At 45.0% G+C, this 17,495-nt stretch overlaps 1 protein-coding gene across 1 annotated transcript in view; it reads right to left on the bottom strand.

Moving 5' to 3' along the window:
- LOC129860701 (neurexin-1a-like) overlaps nt 1-17,495 on the bottom strand; it is a 905,999-nt gene that overhangs the window by 597,270 nt on the left and 291,234 nt on the right. The window contains exons 7-8 of the mRNA XM_055931415.1: nt 16,729-16,752; nt 15,405-15,566 (exon numbers count right to left, since the gene is read on the bottom strand). Coding sequence (XP_055787390.1) covers nt 15,405-15,566; nt 16,729-16,752 — 186 coding nt within the window. The remainder of the gene's footprint in view (nt 1-15,404; nt 15,567-16,728; nt 16,753-17,495) is intronic.

Genomic DNA, 17,495 nt, shown 5'->3' with positions numbered 1-17,495 from the left:
AGGAACTTCAGACCACTGTCTTGTTCCGCCAGGACATTCAGAAAAGTATCTTGTTCCCCCAGGACCTTCAAACCATTGTCTTGTTCCCCCAGGACCTTCAGACCACTGTATTGTTCCCCCAGGACATTCAGAACACTGTCTTGTTCCCCCAGCCTCGCTCGCTTTGTTTATGTGTAATTGCTGCTGGTCTTGTCATGCAGGGCTCCTGCAAAAGAGATCTTGGTCTCAATGGGACTCCATGCTAAAATAGAGGTTAAAAAAAGTATATTGTTTTGTACTGTACATAAAAAGGACAAGTTTCACTTATTGCAAATAGCAGCAGAGCTGTGTTGTGTGTGACGAGATATGGCCTGGTTTGTAACCTGAGTGGAGACCACAGTCTTGTTCCCTCAGGACCCGTAGCAGCAGCCTTGTCAGCAGTGTTTCCAGGACTCTAACTAGGGTCCTGCTTGGCCCACCCATGCGTGATGAGCTGCTGTAGCTCTACAGTGGCACTACCTTTCACCTCGGTCCACCTGAGGCAGCAGTGGGGCACAGCACAGTGGATCAGGGTATTAGTGTAGCAGGGAGGCCATATTTAGGCAAAGAAGTGGCCGTAACAGAGGAGGTTTGGTGAACCACACTTTTGTGATTAGTATAGCCTTTATTGAAACATGAAGCCCTGGGTTAACTCCCTGAGCAAATGCCTGGCTTGGGGTGGGTGGTTAAGTAGATAGGTAGGTAGGTAGGTAGGTCAGTCAGTCAGTGGGAGGGAGGAAGGGAGTTGGATGTACTTGATAAGTGAGAGATGGAGAGTGACGAGAGAAAACATCTGTACACTGTAAGTGTTGCAGTAAAACATGCTGGTACTGTAGGTAGGTAATGTAGGTAGGTACTCTAGGGAGGTGGCTGAGTTTGTGGGTCTGTGAGGAAGGAGGGAGGTGGCAAAGTGTGTGGGTCTGTGTGGAAGTAGGGAGGTAGGGAAGTGTTTGAGAAGTGAGAGCTAACACAATGCAGGTGTTGCAGTAAAAACGCTAATTAAGGCCTCAGCAGGAAACCTGATTAAAATATACCATGCTGATGATGGATGTGCCTCTCACTCCCAATCTACAGACATCTAAATTCATTAGGCTCTCTCTCTCACACACACACACACACACACACACACACACACACACACACACACACACACACACACACACACACACACACACACACACACACACACACACACACACACACACACACACACACACACACACACACACACACACACACACACACACACACACACAGTCTGGCACAGCTAACCTTGTAGGGACATACAATTCAGTCCCATTAAAAATAATATTTACCTTAACCCCTAACCCTAACCTTAACCCTAACCTGAACCTTAACCAAAAAACCTAACCTTAATCCTAACACCAATTTTAACCCTAACCCTAAAACTAACCCTAGCTCCTAACCCTAACCCTAAAACCAACCCTAGCTTCTAACCCTAACCCTAAAACTAACCCTAGCTCCTAACCCTAAAACTAACCCTAAAAGTAACTCTAGCTCCTAATCACCCAAACCCTAAAACAAACCCTAGCTCCTAACCCTAACCCTAAACTGAATTCTAACCCTAACACCAAGTTTAACCTTAACCCTAAATCACATAACAATAGCATTTGACCTTGTATTGGAACCAACATTTTTGTTGTGGGGACGTCTGGACCCCATATGTATAGTTAAACATGTCGACACACACACACACCCACGCACACGCACACACGCACACACGCACACACGCACACCACAGGAGCTGACAGGAGGGCTAAAGAGTCTACATCCCAAATTGCAACCTATTTCCTATGTAGCGCACTACTCTTTACCAGCGGCTAGGCTAAAGCTGAATCAGCAGTACTTCATCAAATACCAAGCTATAATGCCATTAAGAAGGGATAAAAGTGCACTAAACATTTTTTTAAACTTTATTTAATAACTAGGCAAGTCAGTTAAGAACAAAATCATATTTACAATGACGGCCTAGGAACAGTGGGTTAACTGCCTTGTTCATGGGCAGAATGACAAATATGTATCTTGTCAGCTCGGGGATTTGATCTAGCAACACTTTCGGTTACTGGCCCAACGCTCTAACCACTAGGCCACCTGTCACCCCAAACATTGATGACAAGCATCATCGTACAGTACCATATTGCCCTGAATAAAATTGACCAAGTGAACAATTTTATTATGCTTTGTTGAGGTATCTGAAATTAAATACCAAGTATCGTAAGTAAGAGGATAATAGCAGACAGTTAGAGAGTTTGGCATGTTTTATATAGTGTAAGATCTGCGTCCGATATGGCACCGGGTTCCCTATAGTATGCATTACTTTTGAAAAGATCCCTATGCCATTTGGATGAAGCCACAGAGAGAAATCCAGTGTGTCATCATTGATATTGTGTAAGGAGAATGAATGGATGTTGTTGGGTGACCTCCCAGATAGTGTCGGCATCCCAAATGGCACCCCATTCCCTTTAAAGTGCACTACTTTCTTACCAAAACTATGGGCTGGTCAAAAGTACTACACTGTGTAGGGAATAGGGTGCCATTTGAGACAAACACAGTAGTGTATATGGCTCCCCTAGCTGCACAGACTACAATGTCTTCCTATTCCTCCACCTCAGAGTTGTTTTTAGTGATTATACACCGTTAGAAACAGGGAGAGCTGCCAAGACATGGTAGAAGAAGTGGTCATTATAAATGTGTTATAGTATTGACTTCATTTATAGCCAAGAGTTTTGAATACAGATTCTGACTTAATCTTTAAGGGTTTTGTGAATACAGATTCTAACTTAATCTATAAAGTATTTGTAAATACAGATTATAAATTAACATTACAGGCAACATTGGCACTGAGCTAAAGGCTAGAGCTGTCGCTCTCAAGGTGTGGGACTCTAACCCGGAAGTTTAAAAGAAATCCCGCTATGCCCTGCGACGAACCATCAAACATCCCCCTTCTCTCTCTCTCTCTCTCTCTCTCTCTCTCTCTCTCTCTCTCTCTCTCTCTCTCTCTCTCTCTCTCTCTCTCTCTCTCTCTCTCTCTCTCTCTCTCTCTCTCTCTCTCTCTCTCTCTCTCTCTCTCTCTCCCTCTCCCTCTCCCTCTCCCTCTCCCTCTCCCTCTCCCTCTCCAATTGTGCCTCAATCTGATGGACGCCCAATTGAGGTAAGGATCAAGTTGAAAAATTAAATAAAAACAGATTGCAAAAACTACAGCTATCTGATTTGGTAATTACAAATATATGTGAACGTAGCACGCCTGTGTGGTACGAAGATGCTGTCCGGCCAAACGGCTCATGTTTGATGGGTCTTAATGGTGGGAAAACAATGCTGTTGTTTCCTTGTTATGCTTGGCATTCACCTGAAAACAGGCTCGGCTCCGGTGGGAACATGTTAGTAAGGAGCTTTGTTTATCTGTCTGTGTGTTTGTTTGTTGTATTTCTCAGTGAACAGCAGCAATTTACCTATTTATCTGTATATTTTAGAGTGAAAACTACGGAGGAGAGCAGAGCAGGGCAGCGCATGACAATTAGACAAGTCAGTAGTGACTGTACTGTAGTTGTCTCCACAGAGCTTCAGTAGTGACTGTACTGTAGTTGTCTCCACAGAGCTTCAGTAGTGACTGTACTGTAGTTGTCTCCACAGAGCTTCAGTAGTGACTGTACTGTAGTTGTCTCTACGGTGCTTCAGTAGTGACTGTACTGTAGTTGCCTCTACGGTGCTTCAGTAGTGACTGTACTGTAGTTGTCTCTACGGTGCTTCAGTAGTGATTGTACTGTAGTTGTCTCTAAGGTGCTTCAGTAGTGACTGTACTGTAGTTGTCTCTACGGTGCTTCAGTAGTGACTGTACTGTAGTTGTCTCTACGGTGCTTCAGTAGTGATTGTACTGTAGTTGTCTCCACAGAGCTTCAGTAGTGACTGTACTGTAGTTGTCTCTACGGTGCTTCAGTAGTGACTGTACTGTAGTTGTCTCTACGGTGCTTCAGTAGTGACTGTACTGTAGTTGTCTCTACGGTGCTTCAGTAGTGACTGTACTGTAGTTGTCTCCACAGAGCTTCAGTAGTGACTGTACTGTAGTTGTCTCTACGGTGCTTCAGTAGTGACTGTACTGTAGTTGTCTCTACGGTGCTTCAGTAGTGACTGTACTGTAGTTGTCTCTACGGTGCTTCAGTAGTGACTGTACTGTAGTTGTCTCTACGGTGCTTCAGTAGTGACTGTACTGTAGTTGTCTCTACGGTGCTTCATTAGTGACTGTACTGTAGTTGTCTCTACGGTGCTTCAGTAGTGACTGTACTGTAGTTGTCTCCACAGAGCTTCAGTAGTGATTGTACTGTAGTTGTTTCTACGGTGCTTCAGTAGTGATTGTACTGTAGTTGTCTCTACGGTGCTTCATTAGTGACTGTACTGTAGTTGTCTCCACAGAGCTTCAGTAGTGACTGTACTGTAGTTGTCTCCACAGAGCTTCAGTAGTGATTGTACTGTAGTTGTCTCTATGGTGCTTCAGTAGTGATTGTACTGTAGTTGTCTCCACAGAGCTTCAGTAGTGATTGTACTGTAGTTGTCTCCACAGAGCTTCAGTAGTGACTGTACTGTAGTTGTCTCTACGGTGCTTCAGTAGTGACTGTACTGTAGTTGTCTCTACGGTGCTTCAGTAGTGACTGTACTGTAGTTGTCTCTACGGTGCTTCAGTAGTGACTGTACTGTAGTTGTCTCCACAGAGCTTCAGTAGTGATTGTACTGTAGTTGTCTCCACAGAGCTTCAGTAGTGACTGTACTGTAGTTGTCTCTACGGTGCTTCAGTAGTGATTGTACTGTAGTTGTCTCCACAGAGCTTCAGTAGTGACTGTACTGTAGTTGTCTCTACGGTGCTTCATTAGTGACTGTACTGTAGTTGTCTCTACGGTGCTTCAGTAGTGACTGTACTGTAGTTGTCTCTACGGTGCTTCAGTAGTGACTGTACTGTAGTTGTCTCTACGGTGCTTCAGTAGTGACTGTACTGTAGTTGTCTCTACGGTGCTTCAGTAGTGACTGTACTGTAGTTGTCTCTACGGTGCTTCAGTAGTGACTGTACTGTAGTTGTCTCTACGGTGCTTCAGTAGTGACTGTACTGTAGTTGTCTCCACAGAGCTTCAGTAGTGACTGTACTGTAGTTGTCTCTACGGTGCTTCAGTAGTGACTGTACTGTAGTTGTCTCTACGGTGCTTCAGTAGTGACTGTACTGTAGTTGTCTCTACGGTGCTTCATTAGTGACTGTACTGTAGTTGTCTCCACAGAGCTTCAGTAGTGATTGTACTGTAGTTGTCTCTACGGTGCTTCATTAGTGACTGTACTGTAGTTGTCTCTACGGTGCTTCAGTAGTGACTGTACTGTAGTTGTCTCTACGGTGCTTCAGTAGTGACTGTACTGTAGTTGTCTCTACGGTGCTTCAGTAGTGACTGTACTGTAGTTGTCTCTACATTGCTTCAGTAGTGACTGTACTGTAGTTGTCTCCACAGAGCTTCAGTAGTGATTGTACTGTAGTTGTCTCTATGGTGCTTCAGTAGTGACTGTACTGTAGTTGTCTCTACGGTGCTTCAGTAGTGACTGTACTGTAGTTGTCTCTACGGTGCTTCAGTAGTGACTGTACTGTAGTTGTCTCTACGGTGCTTCAGTAGTGACTGTACTGTAGTTGTCTCTACGGTGCTTCAGTAGTGACTGTACTGTAGTTGTCTCTACGGTGCTTCAGTAGTGACTGTACTGTAGTTGTCTCCACAGAGCTTCAGTAGTGACTGTACTGTAGTTGTCTCTACGGTGCTTCAGTAGTGACTGTACTGTAGTTGTCTCTACGGTGCTTCATTAGTGACTGTACTGTAGTTGTCTCCACAGAGCTTCAGTAGTGATTGTACTGTAGTTGTCTCTACGGTGCTTCATTAGTGACTGTACTGTAGTTGTCTCTACGGTGCTTCAGTAGTGGCTGTACTGTAGTTGTCTCTACGGTGCTTCAGTAGTGACTGTACTGTAGTTGTCTCTACGGTGCTTCAGTAGTGACTGTACTGTAGTTGTCTCTACGGTGCTTCAGTAGTGACTGTACTGTAGTTGTCTCTACGGTGCTTCAGTAGTGACTGTACTGTAGTTGTCTCCACAGAGCTTCAGTAGTGATTGTACTGTAGTTGTCTCTACGGTGCTTCATTAGTGACTGTACTGTAGTTGTCTCCACAGAGCTTCAGTAGTGACTGTACTGTAGTTGTCTCCACAGAGCTTCAGTAGTGACTGTACTGTAGTTGTTTCTATGGTGCTTCAGTAGTGATTGTACTGTAGTTGTCTCTACGGTGCTTCAGTAGTGACTGTACTGTAGTTGTCTCCACAGAGCTTCAGTAGTGACTGTACTGTAGTTGTCTCTACGGTGCTTCAGTAGTGACTGTACTGTAGTTGTCTCTACGGTGCTTCAGTAGTGATTGTACTGTAGTTGTCTCTACGGTGCTTCATTAGTGACTGTACTGTAGTTGTCTCTACGGTGCTTCAGTAGTGACTGTACTGTAGTTGTCTCTACGGTGCTTCAGTAGTGACTGTACTGTAGTTGTCTCTACGGTGCTTCATTAGTGACTGTACTGTAGTTGTCTCTACGGTGCTTCATTAGTGACTGTACTGTAGTTGTCTCTACGGTGCTTCAGTAGTGACTGTACTGTAGTTGTTTCTACGGTGCTTCAGTAGTGACTGTACTGTAGTTGTCTCTACGGTGCTTCAGTAGTGACTGTACTGTAGTTGTCTCTACGGTGCTTCAGTAGTGACTGTACTGTAGTTGTCTCTACGGTGCTTCAGTAGTGACTGTACTGTAGTTGTGTCTACGGTGCTTCATTAGTGACTGTACTGTAGTTGTCTCCACAGAGCTTCAGTAGTGACTGTACTGTAGTTGTTTCTATGGTGCTTCAGTAGTGATTGTACTGTAGTTGTCTCTACGGTGCTTCAGTAGTGACTGTACTGTAGTTGTCTCCACAGAGCTTCAGTAGTGACTGTACTGTAGTTGTCTCTACGGTGCTTCAGTAGTGACTGTACTGTAGTTGTCTCTACGGTGCTAAAGCACCATTATACTGTCTAATATAATATATGCTTTTGATTCAAAGTGACATACAGGCATGCTTTCATACAATTTACGTGTGGGTAGTCCCGGGAATCGAACCCACTATCCTGGCATTGCATGCTCTACCAATTGAACTACTGAAGACCACTACAGGACAGTACAGATGTAGGATCTTCTACTGCAGGAAAATATGATCATGGATATTTTTTGGAAGGGTTGATAGATTTATCGTTAGGGCAAATCAATTCTAACATTTTCAAGTGGAAATTACAAACCGTAGAAGCCTTTTTAAACCTTGAATACTGTACTGCTGTACAGGGAAAGTTTCAGCAAGAAAAGAGTGATCAAATAAAGATCCTACAGTCCATCTGTACATAGAATTCTATCAATTTTGTCTGAAGCCTACGGTGAGACAATCGGAAACCTTTATAATAATAAAACAGACAACTAACTGAACTGGATACAGTTCTAATATTTTGACTCTTGACATTTCCTCTTATCTCTTTGAGAAACACTTTTAAAAACAGCTTGATAAAAGGTTAGGTCATTCAGAAATCTGTAACGGAGCCAAGTTAAGTTTTCAAGCCATGTTTAAAGATACACCATGAAAATAGATGAAACCTATTGGTGGGAGAAAGAAAACCAACTTGACAATCTCTTGGCAGTGGTGTGTGTGGAGGGAGGTAGGTAGGTAGGGAGGGAGGGAGGGAATGATATCTCTAAAGAGGAGCTGAGAGAGAGCGAAAAGAGATAGAGAGAGAGCGGGAGAGGGCCTGCAGAATGCAGAAAGAGGGGCTTTAGTAACACTGGAGCCAGGAGAGGAGAGGCTTTAGTAACGCTGGAGCCAAGAGAGGAGAGGCTTTAGTAACGCTGGAGCCAGGAGAGGAGAGGCTTTAGTAACACTGGAGCTAGGAGAGGAGAAGCTTTAGTAACGCTGGAGCCAGGAGAGGAGAGGCTTTAGTAACACTGGAGCCAGGAGAGGAGAGGTTTTAGTAACACTGGAGCCAGGAGAGGAGAGGCTTAGTAACGCTGGAGCCAGGAGAGGAGAGGCTTTAGTAACGCTGGAGCCAGGAGAGGAGAAGCTTTAGTAACACTGGAGCCAGGAGAGGAGAGGCTTAGTAACGCTGGAGCCAGGAGAGGAGAAGCTTTAGTAACACTGGAGCCAGGAGAGGAGAGGCTTAGTAACGCTGGAGCCAGGAGAGGAGAGGCTTTAGTAACGCTGGAGCCAGGAGAGGAGAGGCTTTAGTAACGCTGGAGCCAGGAGAGGAGAGGTTTTAGTAACACTGGAGCCAGGAGAGGAGAGCCTTTAGTAACGCTGGAGCCAGGAGAGGAGAAGCTTTAGTAACGCTGGAGCCAGGAGAGGAGAAGCTTTAGTAACGCTGGAGCCAGGAGAGGAGAGGTTTTAGTAACACTGGAGCCAGGAGAGGAGAGGCTTTAGTAACGCTGGAGCCAGGAGAGGAGAGGCTTTAGTAACGCTGGAGCCAGGAGAGGAGAGGCTTTAGTAACGCTGAGTCAACTGAGTCAACACATATGGCCCAAGGAGCTTTGGGCAGGCCTATCTCATCCCTTCTCCACCTCTCTCTCCCTTCCCTCACTCTCTTTTACACATCTCTTTCACTCTCTCTCTCGTGCTCTCTCCTGCTTTCTTCCTCTCTTTCGTTTTCTCTCTCTCCTGTTCTCTTACAGTCACAGGAGGAAGGTACTGCACTAATTTGTTATCAAACTGGAGCCATGACGTCTAGGCTATTACTGCACTGGTGTTTGTCATGACAACAGAACAGTACAGCAGCAGCTAAGACTGGTGTTTGTCATGACAACAGAACAGTACAGCAGCAGCTAAGACTGGTGTTTGTCATGACAACAGAAAAGCACAGCAGCAGCTAAGACTGGTGTTTGTCATGACAACAGAACAGTACAGCAGCAGCTAAGACTGGTGTTTGTCATGACAACAGAACAGTACAGCAGCAGCTAAGTGGTGTTTGTCATGACAACAGAACAGTACAGCAGCAGCTAAGTGGTGTTTTTCATGACAACAGAACAGTACAGCAGCAGCTAAGACTGGTGTTTGTCATGACAACAGAACAGTACAGCAGCAGCTAAGACTGGTGTTTGTCATGACAACAGAACAGTACAGCAGCAGCTAAGTGGTGTTTGTCATGACAACAGAACAGTACAGCAGCAGCTAAGTGGTGTTTTTCATGACAACAGAACAGTACAGCAGCAGCTAAGACTGGTATTTGTCATGACAACAGAATAGTACAGCAGCAGCTAAGACTGGTGTTTGTCATGACAACAGAACAGTACAGCAGCAGCTAAGACTGGTGTTTGTCATGACAACAGAACAGCACAGCAGCAGCTAAGACTGGTGTTTGTCATGACAACAGAACAGTACAGCAGCAGCTAAGACTGGTGTTTGTCATGACAACAGAACAGTACAGCAGCAGCTAAGTGGTGTTTATAATGACAACAGAACAGTACAGCAGCAGCTAAGTGGTGTTTTTCATGACAACAGAACAGTACAGCAGCAGCTAAGACTGGTGTTTGTCATGACAACAGAACAGTACAGCAGCAGCTAAGACTGGTGTTTGTCATGACAACAGAACAGTACAGCAGCAGCTAAGTGGTGGTTGTCATGACAACAGAACAGTACAGCAGCAGCTAAGTGGTGTTTTTCATGACAACAGAACAGTACAGCAGCAGCTAAGACTGGTATTTGTCATGACAACAGAATAGTACAGCAGCAGCTAAGACTGGTGTTTGTCATGACAACAGAACAGTACAGCAGCAGCTAAGACTGGTGTTTGTCATGACAACAGAACAGTACAGCAGCAGCTAAGACTGGTGTTTGTCATGACAACAGAACAGTACAGCAGCAGCTAAGACTGGTGTGTGTCATGACAACAGAACAGTACAGCAGCAGCTAAGTGGTGTTTGTCATGACAACAGAACAGTACAGCAGCAGCTAAGACTGGTGTTTGTCACGACAACAGAACAGTACAGCAGCAGCTGAGTGGTAATTGTCATGACAACAGAACAGTACAGCAGCACCTAGACTGTTGTTTGTCATGACAACAGAACAGTACAGCATCAGCTAAGACTGGTGGTTGTCATGACAACAGAACAGTATAGCAGCAGCTAAGTGGTGTTTTTCATGACAACAGAACAGCACAGCAGCAGCTAAGACTGGTGTTTGTCATGAGGACAGAACAGTACAGCAGCAGCTAAGACTGGTGTTTGTCATGACAACAGAACAGTACAGCAGCAGCTAAGACTGGTGTTTGTCATGACATCAGAACAGTACAGCAGCAGCTAAGACTGGTGTTTGTCATGACAACAGAACAGTACAGCGGCAGCTAAGTGGTGTTTGTAATGACAACAGAAGAGTACAGCAGCAGCTAAGACTGGTGTTTGTCATGACAACAGAACAGTACAGCAGCAGCTAAGACTGGTGTTTGTCATGACAACAGAACAGTACAGCAGCAGCTAAGTGGTGGTTGTCATGACAACAGAAGAGTACAGCAGCAGCTAAGTGGTGTTTTTCATGACAACAGAACAGTACAGCAGCAGCTAAGACTGGTGTTTGTCATGACAACAGAACAGTATAGCAGCAGCTAAGTGGTGTTTGTCATGACAACAGAACAGTACAGCAGCAGCTAAGACTGGTGTTTGTCGTGACAACAGAACAGTACAGCAGCAGCTAAGACTGGTGTTTGTCACGACAACAGAACAGTACAGCAGCAGCTAAGACTGGTGTTTGTCATGACAACAGAACAGTACAGCAGCAGCTAAGACTGGTGTTTGTCATGACAACAGAACAGTACAGCAGCAGCTAAAACTGGTGTTTGTCATGACAACAGAACAGTACAGCAGCAGCTATGTGGTGTTTGTCATGACAACAGAACAGTACAGCAGCAGCTAAGACTGGTGTTTGTCATGACAACAGAACAGTATAGCAGCAGCTAAGTGGTGTTTGTCATGACAACAGAACAGTACAGCAGCAGCTAAGTGGTGTTTGTCATGACAACTGAACCGTACAGCAGCAGCTAAGACTGGTGTTTGTCATGACAACAGAACAGTATAGCAGCAGCTAAGTGGTGTTTGTCATGACAACAGAACAGTACAGCAGCAGCTAAGTGGTGTTTGTCATGACAACAGAACAGTACAGCAGCAGCTAAGTGGTGTTTGTCATGACAACAGAACAGTACAGCAGCAGCTAAGACTGGTGTTTGTCATGACAACAGAACAGTACAGCAGCAGCTAAGACTGGTGTTTGTCATGACAACAGAACAGTACAGCAGCAGCTAAGTGGTGTTTGTCATGACAACAGAACAGTACAGCAGCAGCTAAGTGGTGTTTATCATGACAACAGAACAGTACAGCAGCAGCTAAGACTGGTGTTTGTCATGACAACAGAACAGTACAGCAGCAGCTAAGACTGGTGTTTGTCATGACAACAGAACAGTACAGCAGCAGCCAAGACTTGTGTTTGTCATGACAACATAACAGTACAGCAGCAGCTAAGACTGGTATTTGTCATGACAACAGAACAGTACAGCAGCAGCTAAGAGTGGTGTTTGTCATGACAACAGAACAGTACAGCAGCAGCTAAGACTGGTGTTTGTCATGACAACAGAACAGTACAGCAACAGCTAAGACTGGTGTTTGTCATGACAACAGAACAGTACAGCAGCAGCTAAGACTGGTGTTTGTCATGACAACAGAACAGTACAGCAGCAGCTAAGTGGTGTTTGTCATGACAACAGAACAGTACAGCAGCAGCTCAGACTGGTGTTTGTCATGACAACAGAACAGTATAGCAGCAGCTAAGTGGTGTTTGTCATGACAACAGAACAGTACAGCAGCAGCTGAGACTGGTGTTTGTCAAATCAAAATCGAATCAAATCAAATGTTATTGGTCACATACACATGGTTAGCAGATGTTAATGCGAGGGTAGTGAAATGCTTGTGCTTCTAGTTTCCGACCCTGCAGTAATATCTAACAAGTAATCTTACAAATTCACAACAACTACCTTATACACACAAGTGTAAAGGAATGAATAAGAATATGTACATATAAATATACGGATGAGCAATGGCCAAACGGCATAGGCAAGATGCAGTAGATGGTATTGAGTACAGCATATACATATGAGATGAGTAATGTAGGGTATGTAAACATTAATTAAAGTGGCATTGTTTAAAGTGACTAGTGATACATGTATTACATCCAATTTTTAATTATTAAAATGGCTAGAGATTTGAGTCAGTATGCTGGCAGCAGCCACTCAATGTTAGTGATGGCTGTTTAACAGTGTGATGGCCTTGAGATAGAAGCTGTTTTTCAGTCTCTCGGTCCCTGCTTTGATGCACCTGTACTGACCTAGCCTTCTGGATGATAGCGGGGTGAACACGCAGTGGCTCGGGTGGTTGTTGTCCTTGATGATCTTTATGGCCTTCCTGTGACATCGGGTGGTGTAGGTGTCCTGGAGGGCAGGTAGTTTTCCCCCTGGTGATGCGTTGTGCAGACCTCACTACCCTCTGGAGAGCCTTACGGTTGTGGACGGAGCAGTTGCTGTACCAGGTGGTGATACAGCCTGACAGGATGCTCTCGATTGTGCATCTGTAAAAGTTTGTGAGTGCTTTTGGTGACAAAACACATTTCATCAGCCTCCTGAGGTTGAAGAGGCGGTGTTGCGCCTTCTTTACCATGCTGTCTGTGTGGGTGGACCAATTCAGTTTGTCCGTGATGTGTACACCGAGGAACTTAAAACTTTCCACCTTCTCCACTACTGCCCTGTCGATGTGGATAGGGTGGTGCTCCCTCTGCTGTTTCCTGAAGTCCACGATCATCTCCTTTGTTTTGTTGACATTGAGTGTGAGGTTATTTTCCTAACACCACACTCCGAAGGCCCTCACCTCCTCCCTGTAGGCCGTCTCGTCGGAGTTGGTAATCAAGCCTACCACCATGTCGTCTGTAAACTTGATGATAGAGTTAGAGGAGTGAATGTACACGCAGTTATGAATGAACAGGAAGTACAGGAGAGGGCTGAGAACGCACCCTTGTGGGGCCCCAGTGTTGAGGATCAGCGGGATGGAGATGGTTTCCTACCCTCATCACGTGGGGGCGGCCCGTCAGAAAGTCCAGGACCCAGTTCCACAGGGCGTTGTCGAGACCCAGTGTCTCGAGCTTGATGACGAGTTTGGAGTGTACTATGGTGTTAAATGCTGAGCTGTAGTCGATGAACAGCATTCTTACATAGGTATTCCTCTTGTCCAGATGGGTTAGGGCAGTGTGCAGTGTGATTGCGATTGCGTCGTATGTGGACCTATTGGGGTGGTAAGCAAATTGGAGTGGGTCTGGGGTGTCAGGTAGAGTGGAGGTGATATGATGCTTGACCAGTCTCTCAAAGCATTTCATGATGACGGAAGTGAGTGCTACGGGGCGATAGTCGTTTAGCTCAGTTACCTTAGCTTTCTTCGGAACAGGAACAATTGTGGCCCTCTTGAAGCATGTGGGAACAGTGTGACTACGCCACAGGAACATGTCATCAATAAGTGTTGTCAAGGAAACTTGCTGCTGCTTGAACACTGCTTGACCATATGTCATATGTCATCTTCCTGCGACCATTGCCTACAGAACAGGGTTTTGTCTAGAAAAGATACAGCTTCTGTCAAAGTTGACTTTTTGTAGCAGATTTAGGAGCACTAATGCAGCAGGTTAAGATAATGATTGTAGCAGGTTCAGAGAATTCGGTTAATGTTAGCAAAAGGGTTAGGGTTAGCTACTTTTGACGTGAATTTGACAAAACTGTATCCCATCTAGGCTCTCTTCCTCTGGGACACTTCATAGCAACTATATGTAGCATTCATCACTGCCAACTGCCAGCACACTCCAGCCTTGATCCCAGCCTAGAAAAACACAGAAGACTAGGGAGGATTTTTGTTTTCTCTAGTGTGCCCCTCTGTTTGGGCTGCACAGCTAGTCCTGTCAGTCCACCACACCAAATATGATTTGATTTGATTTGATTTGGTGTGGTGGACTGACAGGACTAGCTGTGCAGCCCAAATTCTACCCTTTTCCATATTCTCTACTCTGGTCAACAATTTTGCACCATATAGGGAATAGGATGACATTGGGGACACGGACTAGCAGACTGCAAGGAGGGCACCACCAACCAGATGGCAGTGTTTACACCATGTCTGAATCCCACATGGCAGCCTATTCCCTACATAGAGTCTTAGTTTTGACCAGAACTCTAGGGCAATAGCATGCCATTTGGGACACGGATCCATGTATCATCTCAGAAGCACCCCTCTAACGAAGACATGCATGCCCCTAATGAGATAGAACCCCTTAATGAGCTCTAGCCCCTAACGAGCTCCTAGCCCTAATGAGATAGAACCCCTTAATGAGCTCTAGCCCCTAACGAGCTCCTAGCCCTAATGAGGAAGAGATGGAGCGTGGACATGTGGTCTGCACCCTGACTGCTCATTAAGACTCCGTTGCATGAGAATTTTTCTGTTAGGTTTCGTGAGGATGACACCCTTGGCTGGGGTGAGGGCACTGTGCAGTGTGTGGTGTGATGCCCACTTCCTCTACCCTGAGAGCACTGTGCAGTGTGTGGTGTGATGCCCACTTAGTCTACCCTGAGAGCACTGTGCAGTGTGTGGTGTGATGCCCACTTAGTCTACCCTGAGAGCACTGTGCAGTGTGTGGTGTGATGCCCACTTAGTCTACCCTGAGAGCACTGTGCAGTGTGTGGTGTGATGCCCACTTAGTCTACCCTGAGAGCACTGTGCAGTGTGTGGTGTGATGCCCACTTAGTCTACCCTGAGAGCACTGTGCAGTGTGTGGTGTGATGCCCACTTAGTCTACCCTGAGAGCACTGTGCAGTGTGTGGTGTGATGCCCACTTCCTCTACCCTGAGAGCACTGTGCAGTGTGTGGTGTGATGCCCACTTAGTCTACCCTGAGAGCACTGTGCAGTGTATGGTGTGATGCCCACTTAGTCTACCCTGAGAGCACTGTGCAGTGTGTGGTGTGATGCCCACTTAGTCTACCCTGAGAGCACTGTGCAGTGTGTGGTGTGATGCCCACTTAGTCTACCCTGAGAGCACTGTGCAGTGTGTGGTGTGATGCCCACTTAGTCTACCCTGAGAGCACTGTGCAGTGTGTGGTGTGATGCCCACTTCCTCTACCCTGAGAGCACTGTGCAGTGTGTGGTGTGATGCCCACTTCCTCTACCCTGAGAGCACTGTGCAGTGTGTGGTGTGATGCCCACTCCCTCTACCCTGAGAGCACTGTGCAGTGTGTGGGTGTTTACCTCTTTCAGACAACCCATAAAGTTGTTGCTAACAGGTGATCCAGGCAGGTCAGCCGTGCTAGGACTCCCACCAACATAGAAAAAGTCGTCGGAGCCTAGCATGGTGTAGTCTTCTTGAGTATACCCTGTGGTGGTCAGTATCCCATCCACGGATATAGTTACCTAGACAACAAAGCACAGGGAAAGGACACGCTATACTCTGATAGCCTATCAGAGCTCTCAGTCCAGTGGCGTTTTGCCTCTTTCATTGTCTTCTGATAGTATAATTGTTCTTCTATAGATGTTTGGTAAAGATTGTAGAAACCCATTTTCATGTCTGTTTTTTTATTTTCTTGTTTTTGGTTATTTTGTCCAGTTTAGGATTAGTAGTTTGAAAAGTAGATGGCTAGCCCTCCAAGGGAATGATAAATCTAGTTAGCTAGGGAGTTATTTAGTTGCCCCAGACTAAGTGTGTTAGTAAGTTAGCCCCTACTGCAACTCAAAGTAATTTCAGCAGACACAAAAATGGTGTTAGTAGAATGTTATCTAGGTTAGTTTTGTTAAGTTTACATATTAGTAAAAGTTCATCAGCAGTTTGTTTTCAGAAAAAAAAAGACTATAGCGTGCAAGTGGGTTACATATAGACAGTAACAAGCAAGTAGAAGCCACAACCACATGTTTAGCGTTTGGTTAATGATATGCCAGAAATTAGTTTTTTCAGAAATACAAAAGTAAGGCGTTTAGTATTTTCTTTTTGCATGCAAGCACACAAAATAAACATTTCCCCAGATAGTGTTTGCTAATCGATTTAATCTGACACTTTGCGCTCGTGTCGGATGCATGCAGAAGCAGATGATGACAAATCACCAGCAAGGACCAGAAGAAAAAGCAGCAATGAAAACGACAGCTGGCCTGGATGAATAGTGGGTAGTATGAGCATGTGCAGCGTACAGAGCAGCATTCAGAGTGCATGCCATGCAGAGTGAATGGGAAATAGATCACTGGCTGAGCCAATGAGCATCAGGCCAGCCAGGCAGGAGACAGACATTGGTCCTCCTTTGATAAACACTGCTTGATGCAAAAGGCTTGAAACGATGCTCCTAAAAATGTGATTGGACAGGATACAGGAAGTTAAAATAACCGGAAGTGGTGAAATCCAATCAATGGATGAAAATAGTGTCAAAATAAAAAGGAGGTCAAAAGGTAAGCAGAAAGAGTACCAACCGCAGTTCCCCTTTTTTTGTTAATGACGTCTACAGTAAGAAAAGATAGAAAAGAAACACACGGCAAACCCAAACTAAGAAACAATTAGAATGATATCTACCGAACAATGGAGTTTGTTTACCATAGCGTGTCCAATGCCTGAGTGCTTTGTGGAGAGGGGGAGAAAGGAAATGAAAAACTGTCAACAGAATAACGATAGTTACTCAAAAAAGAGCTGATGGTTAACTACCAAAAGTTAGCACATTGTTGTTGTTGTTAATAAACGGTAAAACAATATATTGGTTAGTAGTATGACACATTCCATGAATGACATGTTAGTTGTTGTTTTTCAAAGCATGTTAGTAACATAGAGTAAAAAAGGGCAAAATAAGTTATTTTTACAAGAAAAAAAACAGACTAAGGAAGACTAGCGAAAATGCACCCACAGTGGAAGTGAGCTAGCTCATATTGGATCGATCGATGACTCCCTATGGTCTACATGGGACTGACCATGTAGACTGTACTGCCCTGGGTAGGCATCAACAACCCGCCACCCCTCTGACATGGTATAACTGACAGAAAACAAATGGTTAATAAGAGAGAATGCCTAAAGCACATCAGTCGACCCTCTTTAACGAAAGTCCTTCAGATCGTCATTTTTTATCTTTAGATGCTTTGGGTTAATTACATAATCATTTTCATTGGACCATTTTCATGATTTTCAAGACCAGTTTTGGACCACGATTCCGACCAATCCCATCCGTTGGGATGTCGGTGGTCAGGATCTCATCTTACAGTACTGTACCTCCATTTTGGTCTTATTGATGGACTTTAGGATCACTTTACTGCAATGAGACAAAGCAAAGAAGACCCTGACACAAAATGAGAAGGATAATTTGATTCCCCTGT

This window comes from Salvelinus fontinalis, chromosome 1, assembly GCF_029448725.1.
Source record: "Salvelinus fontinalis isolate EN_2023a chromosome 1, ASM2944872v1, whole genome shotgun sequence".
NCBI classification, from domain to species: Eukaryota; Metazoa; Chordata; class Actinopteri; order Salmoniformes; family Salmonidae; genus Salvelinus; species Salvelinus fontinalis.
This window is presented reverse-complemented; position numbering and strand designations above follow the sequence as displayed.